The following is a 17,869-nucleotide window of genomic DNA, read 5'->3' as shown; positions in this document are numbered from 1 at the left end:
GTTTGGGTGGTTGTAAAAACACAAGTCCCGTTTTTAGCGCACCCCCAACCACTACTCCTTAAAGTTGATGTAAACCCGAATTTTTTTTTTTTTTTTTTTTTTTCATACTGTAGAGTATAAGATTTCCTATCATTTGAACCCATTCTTGCCACAAAGAGTTAATCCATCTCTGAACAATCCTCTTTTATCGTTCAGTGAGATAAATCTTGACAAACAGAGAAAAACTTTGTCAAATCCTCCCCCTTGCTGTGAGTGACAGGTGATTTACATATCTTGTGCACTAGCCTAAGAGACATGCAGTATTTTTTTAATTCCCACCCCCACTCCTTTCTTCAGCAGCTCTGCAAGGATTGGCTGTTCCACACCTTAGCATGATTTGGCATGCTGAAGTCATGTGGTTACTTTCCTGTCTTTTCACTGGATGTTAGAGATCATAGCAGAAGTTCAATGTTAGAAATAAACAGGAGAAATTGCATATTGACATGGGGAGTGTAGAGGTGGGCGGGGAGTCTACTGACATCACGACTCCACCCACCGAGCTCCAGACAACAGACCTGCCCACAGAATATGCAGTTTTTCGGGTCTCATAACAGACAGAGGGGAGACATTTGACAGGTAAAGATACATGCAGGAGGCATGTATATCCTTATAGATAACCCCCATGGCAGTAGTTTAGAAAGGAAGACATTGGGTTTACATCCACTTTAAGCTGCAAAGGCAGCAGATAAACGTGTACCTATGCTGTGGACACGATGCTTTGTATCGTGGCAAAATGATCCCCAAGTCGCATTTGGTGAGCAGTACTGCCCGCCTAACACAACCTATTCAACTGGCAAGGTGTGGGCCACGGTTATGGTGCGGGATTTTTAGAAGTTGGCTGTGAGAAAGAAATACTGCTTCCTCACCATCTGTCAAGGCCATCTGAAAAGCAATCCAGTGTGGATCTGGATCATCAGTGTGTATATGAGCCCTAGGTGGTAATACTTGGAAATCTTAACACACAAGAATACAAAATTATTACTTTGAGAGTTCACATTTTATTCATAAAATCTTATTTGTAATCTGAACACTAGGAATAGTAAGATCAAAGTAGGAAATAAACACATTCTTCTCTTAGTGATAGCTGGAAAAAACACAGCCACACAAACTGCAGTTGAAAATTTGACAATGATTTTAAGAGATGATGTGGTAAGCCATTGTAAAGTTGGGAGGTATTTTTGACATGCAAAGGTATTCCTCAAACATTTGAAAGCGTCATGTGATGATATAGGTTAAATGTTTTTTACAGTTTGTATACTACCATATGGAAAGGATTGGTTTTTTTTTTACCACTGTGCTGTGAAAGAAGATGTGTAAGAGCAGACAATATAATGTCACTATTTAACCACTTGCCGACCGCCTAACGTAGATATACGTCGGCAGAATGGCACGGGCAGGCAGAATCACGTACCTGTACGTGATCTGCCTCCCGCGGGCGGGGGGTCCGATCGGACCCCCCCGGTGCCAGCGGCGGTCGGCATTTGACTGGGAGCGTTGGGAGGCGAGGGGGAGACCATCCGATCGTGGCCCCCCCCTCGCGATCGCTCCCAGCCAATCAGAATCCTCCCCTGCCTGTGTGTAGTTTCACACAGGCAGAGGATGTGATGTCATCTCTCCTCGGCTTGGCAGTTTCCGTTCCAGCGCCGAGGAGAGAAGACATGTAAGTGCACAAAACACAAACACACACAGTAGAACATGCCAGGCACATAAAACACCCCGATCCCCCCCCCCCCCCGTCACAAACTGACACCAAGCAGTATTTTTTTTTTTTTTTTTTTTCTGATTACTGATTGGTGTCAGTTTGTGACAGTTAAAGTGTTAGGGCAGTGACTGGTAGCCCCCTTTAGGTCTAGGGTACCCCCCTAACCCCCCCCTAATAAAGTTTTAACCCCTTGATCACCCCCTGTCACCAGTGTCACTAAGAGATCATTTTTCTGATCGCTGTATTAGTGTCGCTGGTGACGCTAGTTAGTGAGGTAAATATTTAGGTTCGCCGTCAGCGTTTTATAGCGTCAGGGACCCCCATATACTACCTAATAAATGTTTTAACCCCTTGATTGCCCCCTAGTTAACCCTTTCACCACTGATCACCGTATAAGTGTTACGGGTGACGCTGGTTAGTTCGTTTATTTTTTATAGTGTCAGGGCACCCGCCGTTTATTACCGAATAAAGGTTTAGCCCCCTGATCGCCCGGCGGTGATATGCGTCGCCCCAGGCAGCGTCAGATTAGCGCCAGTACCGCTAACACCCACGCACGCAGCATACGCCTCCCTTAGTGGTATAGTATCTGTACGGATCAATATCTGATCCGATCAGATCTATACTAGCGTCCCCAGCAGTTTAGGGTTCCCAAAAACGCAGTGTTAGCGGGATCAGCCCAGATACCCGCTAGCACCTGCGTTTTTCCCCTCCGCCCGGCCCAGCCCAGCCCACCCAAGTGCAGTATCGATCGATCACTGTCACTTACAAAACACTAAACAAATAACTGCAGCGTTCGCAGAGTTGGGCCTGATTCCTGCGATCGCTAACAGTTTTCTTGGTAGCGTTTTGGTGAACTGGCAAGCACCAGCCCCAGGCAGTGTCAGGTTAGCGCCAGTACCGCTAACACCCAAGCACGCACCGTACACCTCCCTTAGTGGTATAGTATCTGAACGGATCAATATCTGATCGGATCAGATCTATACTAGCGTCCCCAGCAGTTTAGGGTTCCCAAACACGCAGTATTAGCGGGATCAGCCCAGATACCTGCTAGCACCTGCGTTTTGCCCCTCCGCCCGGCCCAGCCCAGCCCACCCAAGTGCAGTATCGATCGATCACTGTCACTTACAAAACATTAAACGCATAACTGCAGCGTTCGCAGAGTCAGGCCTGATCCCTGCGATCGCTAAGTTTTTTTGGTAGCGTTTTGGTGAACTGGCAAGCACCAGCGGCCTAGTACACCCCGGTCGTAGTCAAACCCGCACTGCAGTAACACTTGGTGACGTGGCGAGTCCCATAAGTGCAGTTCAAGCTGGTGAGGTGGCAAGCACAAGTAGTGTCCCGCTGCCACCAAAAAGACAAACACAGGCCCGTCGTGCCCATAATGCCCTTCCTGCTGCATTCGCCAATCCTAATTGGGAACCCACCACTTCTGCAGCGCCCGTACTTCCCCCATTCACATCCCCAACCAAATGCAGTCGGCTGCATGAGAGGCATTTTCTTTATGTCCTCCCGAGTACCCCTACCCAACGAACCCCCCCAAAAAAGATGTCGTGTCTGCAGCAAGCGCGGATATAGGCGTGACACCCACTATTATTGTCCCTCCTGTCCTGACAATCCTGGTCTTTGCATTGGTGAATGTTTTGAACGCTACCATTCACTAGTTGAGTATTAGCGTAGGGTACAGCATTGCACAGACTAGGCACACTTTCACAGGGTCTCCCAAGATGCCATCGCATTTTGAGAGACCCGAACCTGGAACCGGTTACAGTTATAAAAGTTAGTTACAAAAAAAAGTGTAAAAAAAAAAAAAAAAAAAAAAACACAAACAAAAATATAAAATAAAAAATAATAGTTGTCGTTTTATTGTTCTTTCTCTCTCTATTCTCTCTATTGTTCTGCTCTTTTTTACTGTATTCTATTCTGCAATGTTTTATTGTTATTATGTTTTATCATGTTTGCTTTTCAGGTATGCAATTTTTTATACTTTACCGTTTACTGTGCTTTATTGTTAACCATTTTTTTGTCTTCAGGTACGCCATTCACGACTTTGAGTGGTTATACCAGAATGATGCCTGCAGGTTTAGGTATCATCTTGGTATCATTCTTTTCAGCCAGCGGTCGGCTTTCATGTAAAAGCAATCCTAGCGGCTAATTAGCCTCTAGACTGCTTTTACAAGCAGTGGGAGGGAATGCCCCCCCCCCCAACATCTTCCGTGTTTTTCTCTGGCTCTCCTGTCTCAACAGGGAACCTGAGAATGCAGCCGGTGATTCAGCCAGCTGACCATAGAGCTGATCAGAGACCAGAGTGGCTCCAATCATCTCTATGGCCTAAGAAACCGGAAGCTACGAGCATTTTATGACTTAGATTTCGCCGGATGTAAACAGCGCCATTGGGAAATTGGGAAAGCATTTTATCACACAGATCTTGGTGTGGTCAGATGCTTTGAGGGCAGAGGAGAAATCTAGGGTCTAATAGACCCCAATTTTTTCAAAAGAGTACCTGTCACTACCTATTGCTATGATAGGGGATATTTACATTCCCTGAGATAACAATAAAAATTATTTAAAAAAAAAAAAAAAAAAAATGAAAGGAACAGTTTTAAAATAAGATAAAAAAAAATAATAATAATGAAAAAAAAAAAAAAAAAAAAAAAAAAAAAAAAAAAAAAAGCACCCCTGTCCCCCCTGCTCTCGCGCTAAGGCGAACACAAGCGTCGGTCTGGCGTCAAATGTAAACAGCAATTGCACCATGCATGTGAGGTATCACCGCGAACGTCAGATCGAGGGCAGTAATTTTAGCAGTAGACCTCCTCTGTAAATCAAAAGTGGTAACCTGTAAAGGCTTTTAAAAATGTATTTAGTTTGTCGACACTGCACGTTTGTGCGCAATTTTAAAGCATGTCATGTTTGGTATCCATGTACTCGGCCTAAGATCATCTTTTTTATTTCATCAAACATTTGGGCAATATAGTGTGTTTTAGTGCATTAAAATTTAAAAAAGTGTGTTTTTTCCCCAAAAAATGCGTTTGAAAAATCGCTGCGCAAATACTGTGTGAAAAAAAAAAATGAAACACCCACCATTTTAATCTGTAGGGCATTTGCTTTAAAAAATATATAATGTTTGGGGGTTCAAAGTAATTTTCTTGCAAAAAAAAATTATTTTTTTATGTAATCAAAAAGTGTCAGAAAGGGCTTTGTCTTCAAGTGGTTAGAAGAGTGGGTGATGTGTGACATAAGCTTCTAAATGTTGTGCATAAAATGCCAGGACAGTTCAAAACCCCCCCAAATGACCCCATTTTGGAAAGTAGACACCCCAAGCTATTTGCTGAGAGGCATGTCGAGTCCATGGAATATTTTATATTGTGACACAAGTTGCGGGAAAGAGACAATTTTTTATTTTTTTTATTTTTTTTGCGCAAAGTTGTCACTAAATGATATATTGCTCAAACATGCCATGGGAATATGTGAAATTACACCCCAAAATACATTCTGTTGCTTCTCCTGAGTATGGGGATACCACATGTGTGAGACTTTTTGGGAGCCTAGCCGCGTACGGGACCCCAAAAACCAAGCACCGCCTTCAGGCTTTCTAAGGCCGTAAATTTTTGATTTCACTCTTCACTGCCTATCACAGTTTCGGAGGCCATGGAATGCCCAGGTGGCAAAAAACCCCCCCAAATGACCCCATTTTGGAAAGTAGACACCCCAAGCTATTTGATGAGAGGTATAGTGAGTATTTTGCAGACCTCACTTTTTGTCACAAAGTTTTGAAATTTGAAAAAAGAAAAAAAAAAAAAAAAATGTTTTTTCTCTTCTTTCTTTATTTTCAAAAACAAATGAGAGCTGCAAAATACTCACCATGCCTCTCAGCAAATAGCTTGGGGTGTCTACTTTCCAAAATGGGGTCATTTGGGAGGGTTTGTGCCACCTGGGCATTCCATGGCCTCCGAAACTGTGATAGGCAGTGAAGAGTGAAATCAAAAATTTACACCCTTAGAAATCCTGAAGGCGGTGATTGGTTTTCGGGGTCCCGTACGTGGCTAGGCTCCCAAAAAGTCCCACACATGTGGTATCCCCGTACTCAGGAGAAGTAGCTAAATGTATTTTGGGGTGCAATTCCACATATGCCCATGGCCTGTGTGAGCAATATATCATTTAGTGACAACTTTGTGCAAAAAAAAAAAAAAAAAAAAAAAAAATTTGTCACTTTCCCGCAACTTGTGTCAAAATATAAAACATTCCATGGACTCAACATGCCTCAAAGCAAATAGCTTGGGGTGTCTACTTTCCAAAATGGGGTCATTTGGGGGGGGGTTTTATGCCATCTGGGCATTTTATGGCCTTCAAAACTGTGATAGGTAGTGAGGAGTAAAATCAAAAATGTACGCCCTTAGAAATCCTGAAGGCAGTGATTGGTTTTCGGGGCCCCGTACGCGGCTAGGCTCCCAAAAAGTCCCACACATGTGGTATCCCCATACTCAGGAGAAGCAGCTAAATGTATTTTGGGGTGCAATTCTACATATGCCCATGGCCTGTGTGAGCAATATATCATTTAGTGACAACTTTTTGTAATTTTTTTTTTTTTGTCATTATTCAATCACTTTGGACAAAAAAAAATGAATATTCAATGGGCTCAACATTCCTCTCAGCAATTTCCTTGGGGTGTCTACTTTCCAAAATGGGGTCATTTGTGGGGGTTTTGTACTGCCCTGCCATTTTAGCACCTCAAGAAACGACATAGGCAGTCATAAATTAAAGGCTGTGTAAATTCCAGAAAATGTACCCTAGTTTGTAGGCGCTATAACTTTTGCGCAAACCAATAAATATACACTTATTGACATTTTGTTACCAAAGACATGTGGCCGAATACATTTTGGCCTAAATGTATGACTAAAATTGAGTTTATTGGATTTTTTTTAGAACAAAAAGTAGAAAATATCATTTTTTTTCAAAATTTTCGGTCTTTTTCCGTGTATAGCGCAAAAAATAAAAACGGCAGAGGTGATCAAATACCATCAAAAGAAAGCTCTATTTGTGGGAAGAAAAGGACGCCAATTTTGTTTGGGTACAGCATTGCCTGACCGCGCAATTAGCAGTTAAAGCGACGCAGTGCCGAATTGTAAAAAGTGCTCTGGTCAGGAAGGGGGTGAAACCTTCCGGGGCTGAAGTGGTTAATGGATTAGTTTGCTTTGGAAAAAAAAAAAATGCACATGTGAAGGGTTTTTTTTTGTTTTTTAAGCACCTGTAAAGCATTGCACTCACGGACAACAGATCACAGGTGCTATCTCAGGTTCCTGAAGACAGTCAGTGTTTGTCAGCTCGTACCTTGTACGGGTAGGCCGTTCACAATGACAGGAAGACTCAATGAGCTACCTAGAGCAATCACTACCGCTCTGGTAGTTCATTGAGAACTACAAGCAGTCAGCCGCAAAAGATGTTGGTACTTATAGTTCTCCCATTCACAGAAAACTGACTGAATGAATGACACGACTGTGTGGGCAGAGCCCTGCATGGCCACTTTCTTTCCAAATTGTGACAGCGGGTGCGGGGGGGAAGATCCCTGGCCTTCTGTAACAGGGAGGGAGGGGATCAGCGAGGCTGCAAAGGTGGGAACAGGTTACATGTTCCACCCTAAACATGTAACATGTTGCCAATGGTGAACTTATCCTTTAATAAAAGAGAGTAACTAGCAAAGACTATTTAGCCCCGATAATATTCTTTGCCGAAACAGCCATTTTAGCATAAACATTATATTACTTCTTTTTACTAAACATGCTTTTACTTTACTGCTTTCTAAAATAGGATTACTACAACATGTATTTGTCTCCCAAAAAAAAAAAAAAAGCCAATCTGGACACCACTATTAAAATGAAGATGTGGCAAAAATCTAATCAGATGTGAAAATCATTGCCACAAAAGCGTTGAAGTACTCTCCACAGACAAGTTTGCAAAATAGTCATTACTCAAGTCATGTACAAAAAGGTTGGAGGAATGTCTTGCAGAACTTGGCTATGCGAGACACCAAAAGGGGAAAGACTGGTGGTTTATATGCAGCATGCCAGAGATTGGCGATGTTCTCGCTTTCAAGGTGGGACAATTTTTAGGACTTGACTCATCTCCAAGTTCAATTGGAAAGACTGAAGCACAGGACATGTCATTAAATCTGCTGCTAAGTGTATCACCAAGACTGCTTATTGAAGGAGGCTTCTGGGAAGGACTTTTGTTAATGAAATGTTTTTAGTCCAACAAAGTTATTTTTGTATTTTTTCGAGGCTTGTTTTTTTTCAGGCCAAGTGGATTTTCTATTGAATCAAATGTTTGCAATAGGGAACATAAAATAAAATAAATCTTGTATTAATAAACTAAAAATAAAACAAAAACTAAAAAAAAAAAAAAAGTTCTAAACTCTGCCTAAGATTAAGGGGGTGGGATAACAAGCTCTTATTTATTCCAACAACATTAATTTCTAGTTTTGTGGATGTATTTAAGATTCATAAGACTAGATATTTCCAGACAGACAGCAAGCGTGGTGAATCTGGGGTAAATTGTACTGCTAGATTACTATTACAGCCTTGGACAAAAGTTGAGAACGACACAAATATTAGTTTTCACAAAGTCTGCTGCTTCAGTGTTTTTAGATCTTTTTGTCAGATGTTACTATGGTATACTGAAGTAGAAATACAAGCATTTCATAAGTGTCAAAGGCTTTTACTGACAATTACATTACGTTTATGCAAAGAGTCAATATTTGCAATGTTGTTGCAATGTTGACCCTTTTTCAAGACCTCTGCAATTCACCCTGGCTTGCTGTCAATCAACTTCTGGGCCACATCCTGACTGATGGCAGCCCGCCCATTCTTGCATAATCAATGCTTGGAGTTTGTCAATTTGTGGGGTTTCCTTTGTTCATCTGCCTCTTGAGTATCGACCACAAGTTCTCAATGGGAATAAGGTCTGGGGAGTTTCCTGGCCATGGACCCAAAATGACTGGTGGTGCCCTGATCCCACAGTTGAATCAACTGTAGGAGACGGTCCTGGCGTTTGTTGGACTTTCTTGGGAGCCCTGAAGCCTTCTTAACAATTGAACCTCTCCCCGGGGGGGGGGGGCTAATACTATGAGGACTATCAAGAATTCAGCAGCCTGCACTGATTGGTTTAGCCATCGTGCCAATATAAACCTGAGAGCAGGAACCCAAGACTGCCATTTTCTGTAATATGTTTAGTGTATGTGTGAGAGTTTACTGAAACCATGTTGAGAGACCATTACATATATGATCAGTTTTATTGGGGTTGTTTCAAACAAGATTACAATGAACTGTTCCAGGTATTTTTACATCTTCTTTACAAGATCTGATAACTGAATTAGGAGTCTGATGGGGAAATTTCATATTTCTTTATTATTAGCTCACAATATCCAAGAATGAACTCTAAACCTGGTTGCCTTAGATGATCTAATACTATAGGAATGCCATGGTAAACGGACCAGGATGGGTTATTTCCTCAAAAGGTAATGCTGCTATTCAGGAGTTACGATTGGTAATTTACTCACTTAGCCAAAACCTGTAAGAAGTCTCGCCTCCAGAGCTTCTGGTTTGTTCATCGTGCCACGCCGCACAGACAGGGGACTCCGTGGCGAAAAAGGCATCTATAGCCAAGTATTCTTGCTATGTTTTCTAATATTATTACATTTGTTATCTGTATCTGTCATTAAATGTTAGGCATCTATAGCCAAGTATTCTTGCTATGTTTTCTAATATTATTACATTTGTTATCTGTATCTGTCAATAAATGTTATACCAACAAGTGTTTGTGCGATCTCTCTAACAAAACCCCAAAAATGTAAACTATCGCGGAACCGTGATAAAACCGTCTTAAAGTGGATGTAAACCCGAATTTTTTTTTTTTTTTTTTTGATGTCATGATGTAGAGTATAAGATTTCCTATCATTTGAACCCAGTCTTGCCACAAAGAGTTAATCCAGCTCTGAGCAATCCTCTTATTGTTCAGTGAGATAAATCTTGACAAACAGAGAAAAACTTTGTCAAATCCTCCCCCTTGCTGTGAGTGACAGGTGATTTACATATCTCGTGCACTAGCCTAAGACCTGCATTATTTTTTAAGTCCCACCCCCACTCCTTTCTTCAGCAGCTCTGCAAGGATTGGCTGTTCCACACCTCAGCATGACTTGGCATGCTGAAGTCATGTGGTTACTTTCCTGTCTTTTCACTGGATGTTAGAGATCATAGCAGAAGTTCAGTGTAAGAAATACACAGGAAAAGAAAGAAGGAAAAGAAAATGCATATTGACAAGGGGAGTGTAGAGGTGGGCGGGGAGTCTGACATCCCGACTCCACCCACCGAGCTCCAGACAACAGACCCACCCACAGAATCTGCAGTTTTTCGGGTCTCATAACAGACAGAGGGGAGACATTTGACAGGTAAAGATACATGCAGGAGGCATGTATATCCTTACAGATAACCCCTGTGGCAGTAGTTTAGAAAGGATGACATTGGGTTTACATCCACTTTAAGCCTGCCAGAACAGATTCAATTTTTTTCTTTCAGCCAGCGGGTTGAAGAAAAAAAAAAGAACACAAGCAAGGTGGATAAGGGGATCCTTCCTGCTGAGACATTGTATTCTGACTGTGGGACTCTCCACTGTCAGAACACACTAATCAGTGGCAGTAGCCGATTGGCTGCAGACAGCTGACCAAAAAAAGTTTTCCCAACAAGCCTGTTTGACAGAAGTCAATTTAACGATCAATTTCTGTCGAACAGGCAAGACCACACATGGATGGAAAATCAGGTGATCCCTGTTGAGGCGGCCTAATTTCGATCAATCTATGGCCAGCTTAAGTGCCAAGCACTACATACTCATGTTACAATGCATGTTGACATGCACTCGATGAAACAGAAAAGTGTCCCAAAACCATTACAGTCTAGCATTAAGGGATGTTCCCCATAGGGCAGTGGTTCTCAACTCCAGTCCTCAGGACCCACTAACAGGCCAGATTTTAAGTATTACCTTGGGGAGATGCAGAGTTCAATACTGCAATCACTGAGCTGCAAATGATATCACCTGTGATGTATTTCAGTTATCCTACAAACCTGGCCTGTTGGTGGGTCCTGAGGACAGGAGTTGAGAAACACTGCCATAGGGAGTATGAAAGCACTCTGATTACAAGATCATATATAGCATTTTATTTAATCTAACAAGATTTGCAACCGCTGTATATACAAAATCAAAGCAATAAAATGACAAGATAAAAACCTTACCTATAAACAGTATATTCATCACCATCATTACAAGTTATTCTACATAAAGGTGCAAGCTCTGTTAGGAACTGAGCTCCCTGAAATAAAAAAAAAAAAAATAAAAAAAAAAGGAAAATTTAGAAATATTAGAAGTTTAATTTTTCAAGTCACGAATTTTCAACAATCAAATATTCAGAATGTCTTTGTTTATGCATAGCATGATGGGAGTGCAGAAAAGTTGTTACAACTAAAGACAAACAAAAAGCTGATAAACCATAAACTCCTCCGTAAAAATCCTGCACTTTTTATATTTCAGGCTGACAAAGGGCACACTACCATTGTCAAGCTGTAGTGCCATCTGCAGGATAACCATCACAGCTGAACCACTCTGTCTGGTTAGATTGTCAGTGGGGATAGTAGCGGTCAGAGAGAGCCTGGTATGACAGCTAGGGGGAATGAAGGTTAAAAGGACATGTTCTTTTCTACAGATTTTGCAGACGGGTAGCTATTAAAAAGGCAAGTGCATTGTCAGACAATTTTCCCATGGCTAACTCCTGATTTCCACTGCCCTACTACCATCTGCCTACTGTGATGCACTTTCCTTTTTTCAAAGGAAATCTGTGATGGAAAAATAAATAGGGTGTCATTAAAATACTAATTACCGGCCATGTTAATCCAAAGGCCTAATATTTTGAGTCACTGATCTGAAACAAGAATGAACACCACAAGTCAAACTTTACAGCCAAGCAACTATCATTTCAAGTCACCATTTTCTAAAAAAAAAAAAAAAGGAGGTAACATGTGACACCCAATAAGATCCCATGTTTCATTTTTCTAATCCAGCTCAAAAAATGAAAGCTAAAAAGCAGTTTGGTTACTATGAGTACGGCTTTGTTTTTTTCTCTTCTCCAGTCTATCAATCCTAGACAAGGGTAGTAAGTATATTCACATAAGACTCAAAAACAGGATATGAATCTCCTCAAGATGGGAAAAGAATCCAGCATCCCAAAACATAATAAACAAATATAAATGAGCTTATAAATATTAGCAGGGATTCTATAGGGCCCAAAAGGGGACAATCTCTCAGAATTTTTGGAAGATTCTACAGACTTTGTTTTGGCCAATAGTTAGATTTAAACTAAAGCTTGGAAAATGCATTGAAAGCAAAAGAAGTCAGCAAGAGGTCTGTGTACCCAAGGACTCAAATGGAACTAGTGAGTATTGCAACACCCCCTGACCACAACTCTCTCCATGTTAGTTTGTGATTAGACTGACACCATTTCCACTTCTGAACCTGGAGATGAGCAAAACTGACCCAATATACTACTTTTAAAAAGGGCCAAGTCTATTTATTGTATATCAACATTCCCTATATGTATGATCCATGTGTTGCTGTAGTAAGACCTCATCTGGAATATGCAGTTCAGTTTTGGGCACCAGTTCTCGAAAAGGATATCGGAGAACTGGAGAAAGTGCAGAGAAGGGCAACCAAACTGATAAGAGGCATGGAAGAGGCTCATCTATGAGGAAAGATTAGAGAAACTGACTTTATTCTCTCGAGAAGGGGAGATTAAGGAGGGTATGATCAACATGTACAGTATCGCACAAAAAAGCACTGAAGAAATTACTTTGCTACAATGTAAAGTAGCACGTGTACAGCTTATATAAGTGTAAATTTGCTGTCCCTTCAAAATAACTCACACAGCCATTAATGTCTAAACCGCTGGCAACAAAAGTGAGTACACCCCTAAGTGAAAATGTCCAAATTGGGCCCAAAGTGTTAATATTTTGAGTGGCCACCATTATTTTCCAGCACTGCCTTAAAGCGGGAGTCCCGCGAAAACAAAATTTTTAAAAGACAGCAGCTGCTGACTTTTAAAATAAGGACACTCACCTGTCCCGGGGTCCAGCAATGTCGGCACCCGAGACCGAGCCGTCCCTCGGTCCTCGGGTGCTGCCGCCGCCATTCTCAGTGAGGGAATCAGGACGTGAAGCGTCGCGGCTTCACTTCCCGGTTCCCTACTGCACATGCGCAAGTCGCGCTGCGCGTTCTCAATGGTCCCCGCTATCTCCTGGGACCTGTGTGTTTCCCAGGAGACAGCGGGGGAGTGCGGGAGGGGGCGTGACTCCCGCGGGAGTCTATTCCCGGGAAGTGGGTGCAGATACCTGTATTATACAGGTATCTGCACCCCCCTTCCCCCTGAAAGGTGCCAACTGTAGCACCGGAGGGGGGGGGGGAGGAGCCCGATGAGCGGAAGTTCCGCTTTTGGGTGGAACCCCGCTTTAACCCTCTTGGGCATGGAGTTCACCATAGCTTCACAGGTTGCCACTGGAGTCCCTTTTTACTCCTCCATTACAACTTTACGGAGCTGGTGGATGTTAGAGACCTTGCGCTCCTACACCTTCCATTTGAGGATGCCCCACAGATGCTCAATAGGGTTTAGGTCTGGAGACATGCTTGGCCAGTCCATCACCTTTACCCTTATCTTCTTTAGCAAGGCAGTGGTCATCTTGAAGGTGTGTTTGGGGTCGTTATGTTGGAATACTGCCCTGCGGCCCAGTCTCCGAAGGGAGGGGTCAATGCACTGCTTTAGTAGGTCACAGTACATGTTGGCATTTGTGGTTCCCTCAATGAACTGTAGCTCCCCAATGCCAGCAGCACTCATGCAGCCCCAGACCATGACACTCCCACCACCGTGCTTGACTGTAGGCAGGACACTTGTCTTTGTACTACTCATCTGGTTGCCACCACACACGCTTGACATCATCTGAACCAAATAAGTTTATCTTGGTCTCATCTGACTACAGGACACAGTTCCAGTAATCCATGTCCTTAGCCTGCTTGTCTTCAGCAAACTGTTTGCAGGCTTTCTTGTGTATCATCTTCAAAAGAGGTTTCCTTCTGGGACAAGAGCCATGCAGACCAATTTAATGCAGGGGCGTATGGTCTGAGCACTGACAGGCTGACCTCCCACCCCCACCCCCCAACCCCTGGTTATGAAGCTGAGCATGTGCACTCAACTTCTTTGGTCGACCATGGCGAGGCCTGTTCTGAGTGGAACCTGTCCTGTTAAACCGCTGTATGGTCTTGGCAGCTCAGTTTCAGGGTCTAGCCAATCTTCTTATAGCCAAGGCCATCTTTATGTAGAGCAACAATTCTTTTTCAGATCCTCAGAGTTCTTTGCCATGGAAGTGCCATGTTGAACTTTCAGTGACCAGTATGAGAGAGTGAGAGCCATAACACCAAATTTAACACATCTGCTCCCCATTCACACCTGAGACCTTATAAACACTAACAAGTCACATGACACCAGGAATGGAAAATGGCTAATTGGGCCCAATTTGGACATTTTCACTTAGGGGTGTACTCATTTTTGTTGCCAGCAGTTTAGACATTAATGGCTGTGTGTTGAGTTATTTAAGGGGACAGCAAATTCACACTGTTATACAAGCTGTACACTCACTACTTTATATTGTAGCAAAGTGTCATTTCTTCAGTGTTGTCACATGAAAAGATATATAATATTAACAAAAACGTGAGGGGTGTACTCACTTTTGTGATATACTGTATAAATACATAAGTGGTCCATTTAGTAAACTTGGTGTTGAGTTATTAACTTTAAAGGTCATCACAGAGGACAAGGGGAATTTAATCTCCAAATACAGAAAGGTTTCTTCACAGCAAGGGCTGTGAAAATGTGGAATAGACTCCCTCCAGATGTGGTTCTGGCCAGCTCTGTAGATTCCTTTATAAAAAGGCCTGGACGTTTTCCTAAATGTGCATAATATAACTGGGTACAGACATTTATAGGTAAAGTTTATCCAGGGAAAATCCGTTTGCCTCTCGGGGGATCAGGAAGGAATTTTTCCCCTGCTGTAGTAAATTGGATCATGCTTTGCTAGGGTTTTTCGTCTTTCGCTGGATCAACTGTGGGTGAAGGATTGTGTATATGGGTTTGTATTTTTTTTAGGTTGAACTAGAAGGAAGGACATGTGTCTTTTTTTCAACCCGACTATGTAACTATGTAGATGTAGCATTGAGCAACAAAATGCTACACATTTCTGATGCATACAGACATTTGGGTTTGTTTGGAGTACACTTCACATTGGATGTGAAGAGAGACTTATCTTGGCCTTATTCAATTAGTGTAAGGCTGACTGCAGGTCAGCCTGTGTTTGTAGGAGTCGTCGGGCTGCATAAAGCCTGCCCTCCATTCCTCCTCCCCTGTCGACGATTGCTCATGTGTGGCCGTCATTTCCAGGCGACTTTTCTGACATCACTTCCAGTTTCGGATCTTCAGGGAGATCGTGCGGTCGCTTCTCCCCGCTCTCCTCTCTCGTATAGGGCAGCGGCATCCTCACTATTCGAACAGAGGAGCATTATGGAGAAGTTAAGAGGGGGGAACGTTTCTTCCCTCCGGTCCTTGGGGGCGCACTTCTCTCAGCACGTGTACTACTGCTATATGTACACTACCAATGCTATTGCTATCACATGTACTACTGCTACAAATACTGCATATATACTGGTACACTAATATTACTACTGCTATATACTTCTGCTATATATGCTGGTACACTACTAATACATTACTACCACATGTACTACTGCTACATATTAAAAAACTTTCAACTTTAAATCTTTGCTACCACTGCTCACTTTGTCAATCAATAGTATAGTATATGTGTGTGTACCACTGTTCATCCACACTCTTTTGCAGGGGCTTGGGGGGGGGGGGGGGGGGGGATTGGGCGGGCTGTTCGGGGGGGGGTGGTTTCTCAGAGTACAAAATGTCTGTCGGCTTGGCCAGGGCTGTGCAGGCGCTGGGGGGGCCTCTGCTGCAACGTTCACAGACCACCCCACTGATGCACGTCATACTCGCACGTCTCTTTGACCTGGGTATGATATCGGGGGGGGGGGGGGGGTTGGGGGGGGGTGAGTAGAGGAATCCTTGTCTGAGCCTAGACGCCTACATGTCATACACGTTTATCATGAGAGGTAGTTTTGTATGCTTATGTTCTTTTCCATAGTTGGTTTTCTACACATCAACAGGACTCAAAAAGTTCCAATAGGCCGTTCATTTTTTCAGCACACCCCATCAAGGCTATCCTGAAAGGGATTCAGAAGAGTAGCCCTCCTGCTGTAGCTAGCAGACTTCCCATCATGGGACACATATTCCGGGACATGTCCGATATACTCACCAGGTCTCCCTTCGGTTTGCTACCTAGCTTGGTGCTTAAGGCAGCCATGTATCTGGCCTTTTATGGTTTCCTGCGACCTGGTGAGTTTACATGTACTGGGCCAGGATCCAGTATAATCTTGGCCAGTCAGCTAGTCAGGTACTCCCACCACTTTCGGTTGCGTCTGCATACTTGCGAGACACAGCAGACGGGAGTCGGTACTGACGTCATATTTTAGGACCAGTAATGCATAGTGCCCAGTTCTGGTCTTAGACCAGCTCATGAGGACAACAGTGGACAAGCCCAGGGATAGTCCACTGTTGCTTTTCCCTAGTGCTCCCCTCTCTACAGCTCAGTTCGTGCATCATTGCAGCACCCCGTCTAATTTGGACCCCAAGGCATATTCTGGCCATTCTTTTAGAATAAGAGCAGCTTCCACTGCTTCTCGCCAAAGGGGTTCCTGTTCATGTGATCAAAAAAAATTAGGTAGGTGGAAGTCATCATGCTTCTCCAAATATATCCCGGATCCACTGTTCGAGATGTCACAAGCTTTTGTTAATCTGACTGATTAAATGTTACTTTCAGTTTTCAATAAATCTTTTGATAGCTTCATCCTACGGTCTTAATTTTTGCCCCCTTTTAGGCATACTGACCATGGCACACCCCAGGTCAATTCTCAGTTTCTTCTTCCTTTCCTAAAACAATCCATAAGAAGACTGGAGTACAAATGTGAGTTTGCCAGAGTGGTGTGTTTGAATACTAAGAGCAATCTCCCCTGAAGAGTCCCATTTCAAAATATACCCCATCACAATGATCTATACATGTGCTCCATACTAATGTGGTTAACCAACTTAAAATTTACAACTACAAAATATTTACAAATACATGAAAAAAGGAAAAAAGTGTATGAGTGTTAAAATAAAGCGGGTGCACAGAAAGACTTGGCAGAATGGCCAGTGGGTGGATTTGGTGGGACCTGGGGAATGTTGGTGGTCAGGCCCAGGCCTAAAGCTGTGCAAAAGTTTGATGGCTGCCCAGCCAATAAGTCACCATTTGTTAACAGACTGCAAAAATCCTTAGGTTATTCACAGATTATAAAACCTATTACAGCAAAGCCTATTGCATAGTGTAAGGAAATGGCTTTTTTTTTTTTTTTTTTTTTTTTTTAGTAAGTTGCCCTCTGCAAGTTTAGAAAATGCTTAATTTGCAGTGACAAGCGTTGCAATTGCAGTGCAATTTACCATGCGGAAATTATGCCACCATTAGAAGTAATTGCATTGCAATTGTGTCCCTCGTTTTGCAGCTATTTTGCGAGGCGGAATTGCAGTGTTTCCGCCCACGATCATGTGTGAATGCAGCCTCAGTATCTCTGTAGAGCTGACCAACTCTATGTACAATTGACTACCTAACTAAAGATACTGCTGAAGAATCACACAAATACAGCTCAGTGATAAATAGATTGCCCTTTACTTTACTAAATAGCTGACAAATAAAAAAAAATAAAATAAATGTGGGTGTAAAAAAAAGACACAGAACACACTCACCCGTTTGGATTTCCCTGACACTTTGTTCTGCAATCTGCTGCAGTTAGCGCTGATTTGATAACTAATACTGGAAATTGTTTTCCCACTCTGAAGAACTGGATGACATTCGGCCAGTGTAATTACACATATTCTAAAAACAAAGGGACATTTTT

At 42.7% G+C, this 17,869-nt stretch overlaps 1 protein-coding gene across 4 annotated transcripts in view; it reads right to left on the bottom strand.

Moving 5' to 3' along the window:
- ABITRAM (actin binding transcription modulator) overlaps positions 1 to 17,869 on the bottom strand; it is a 46,454-nt gene that overhangs the window by 8,762 nt on the left and 19,823 nt on the right. For all 4 annotated transcript variants that reach the window (XM_073630830.1, XM_073630828.1, XM_073630829.1 and 1 more), the window contains exons 4-5: positions 17,718 to 17,847; positions 11,017 to 11,093 (exon numbers count right to left, since the gene is read on the bottom strand). In XM_073630830.1, coding sequence (XP_073486931.1) covers positions 11,017 to 11,093; positions 17,718 to 17,847 — 207 coding nt within the window. The remainder of the gene's footprint in view (positions 1 to 11,016; positions 11,094 to 17,717; positions 17,848 to 17,869) is intronic.

Source organism: Aquarana catesbeiana, linkage group LG05 (genome assembly GCF_042186555.1).
Source record: "Aquarana catesbeiana isolate 2022-GZ linkage group LG05, ASM4218655v1, whole genome shotgun sequence".
Lineage (NCBI taxonomy): Eukaryota > Metazoa > Chordata > Amphibia > Anura > Ranidae > Aquarana > Aquarana catesbeiana.
The sequence above is the reverse complement of the archived record's forward strand: the minus strand, read 5'-3'. Positions and strand labels throughout refer to the sequence as shown.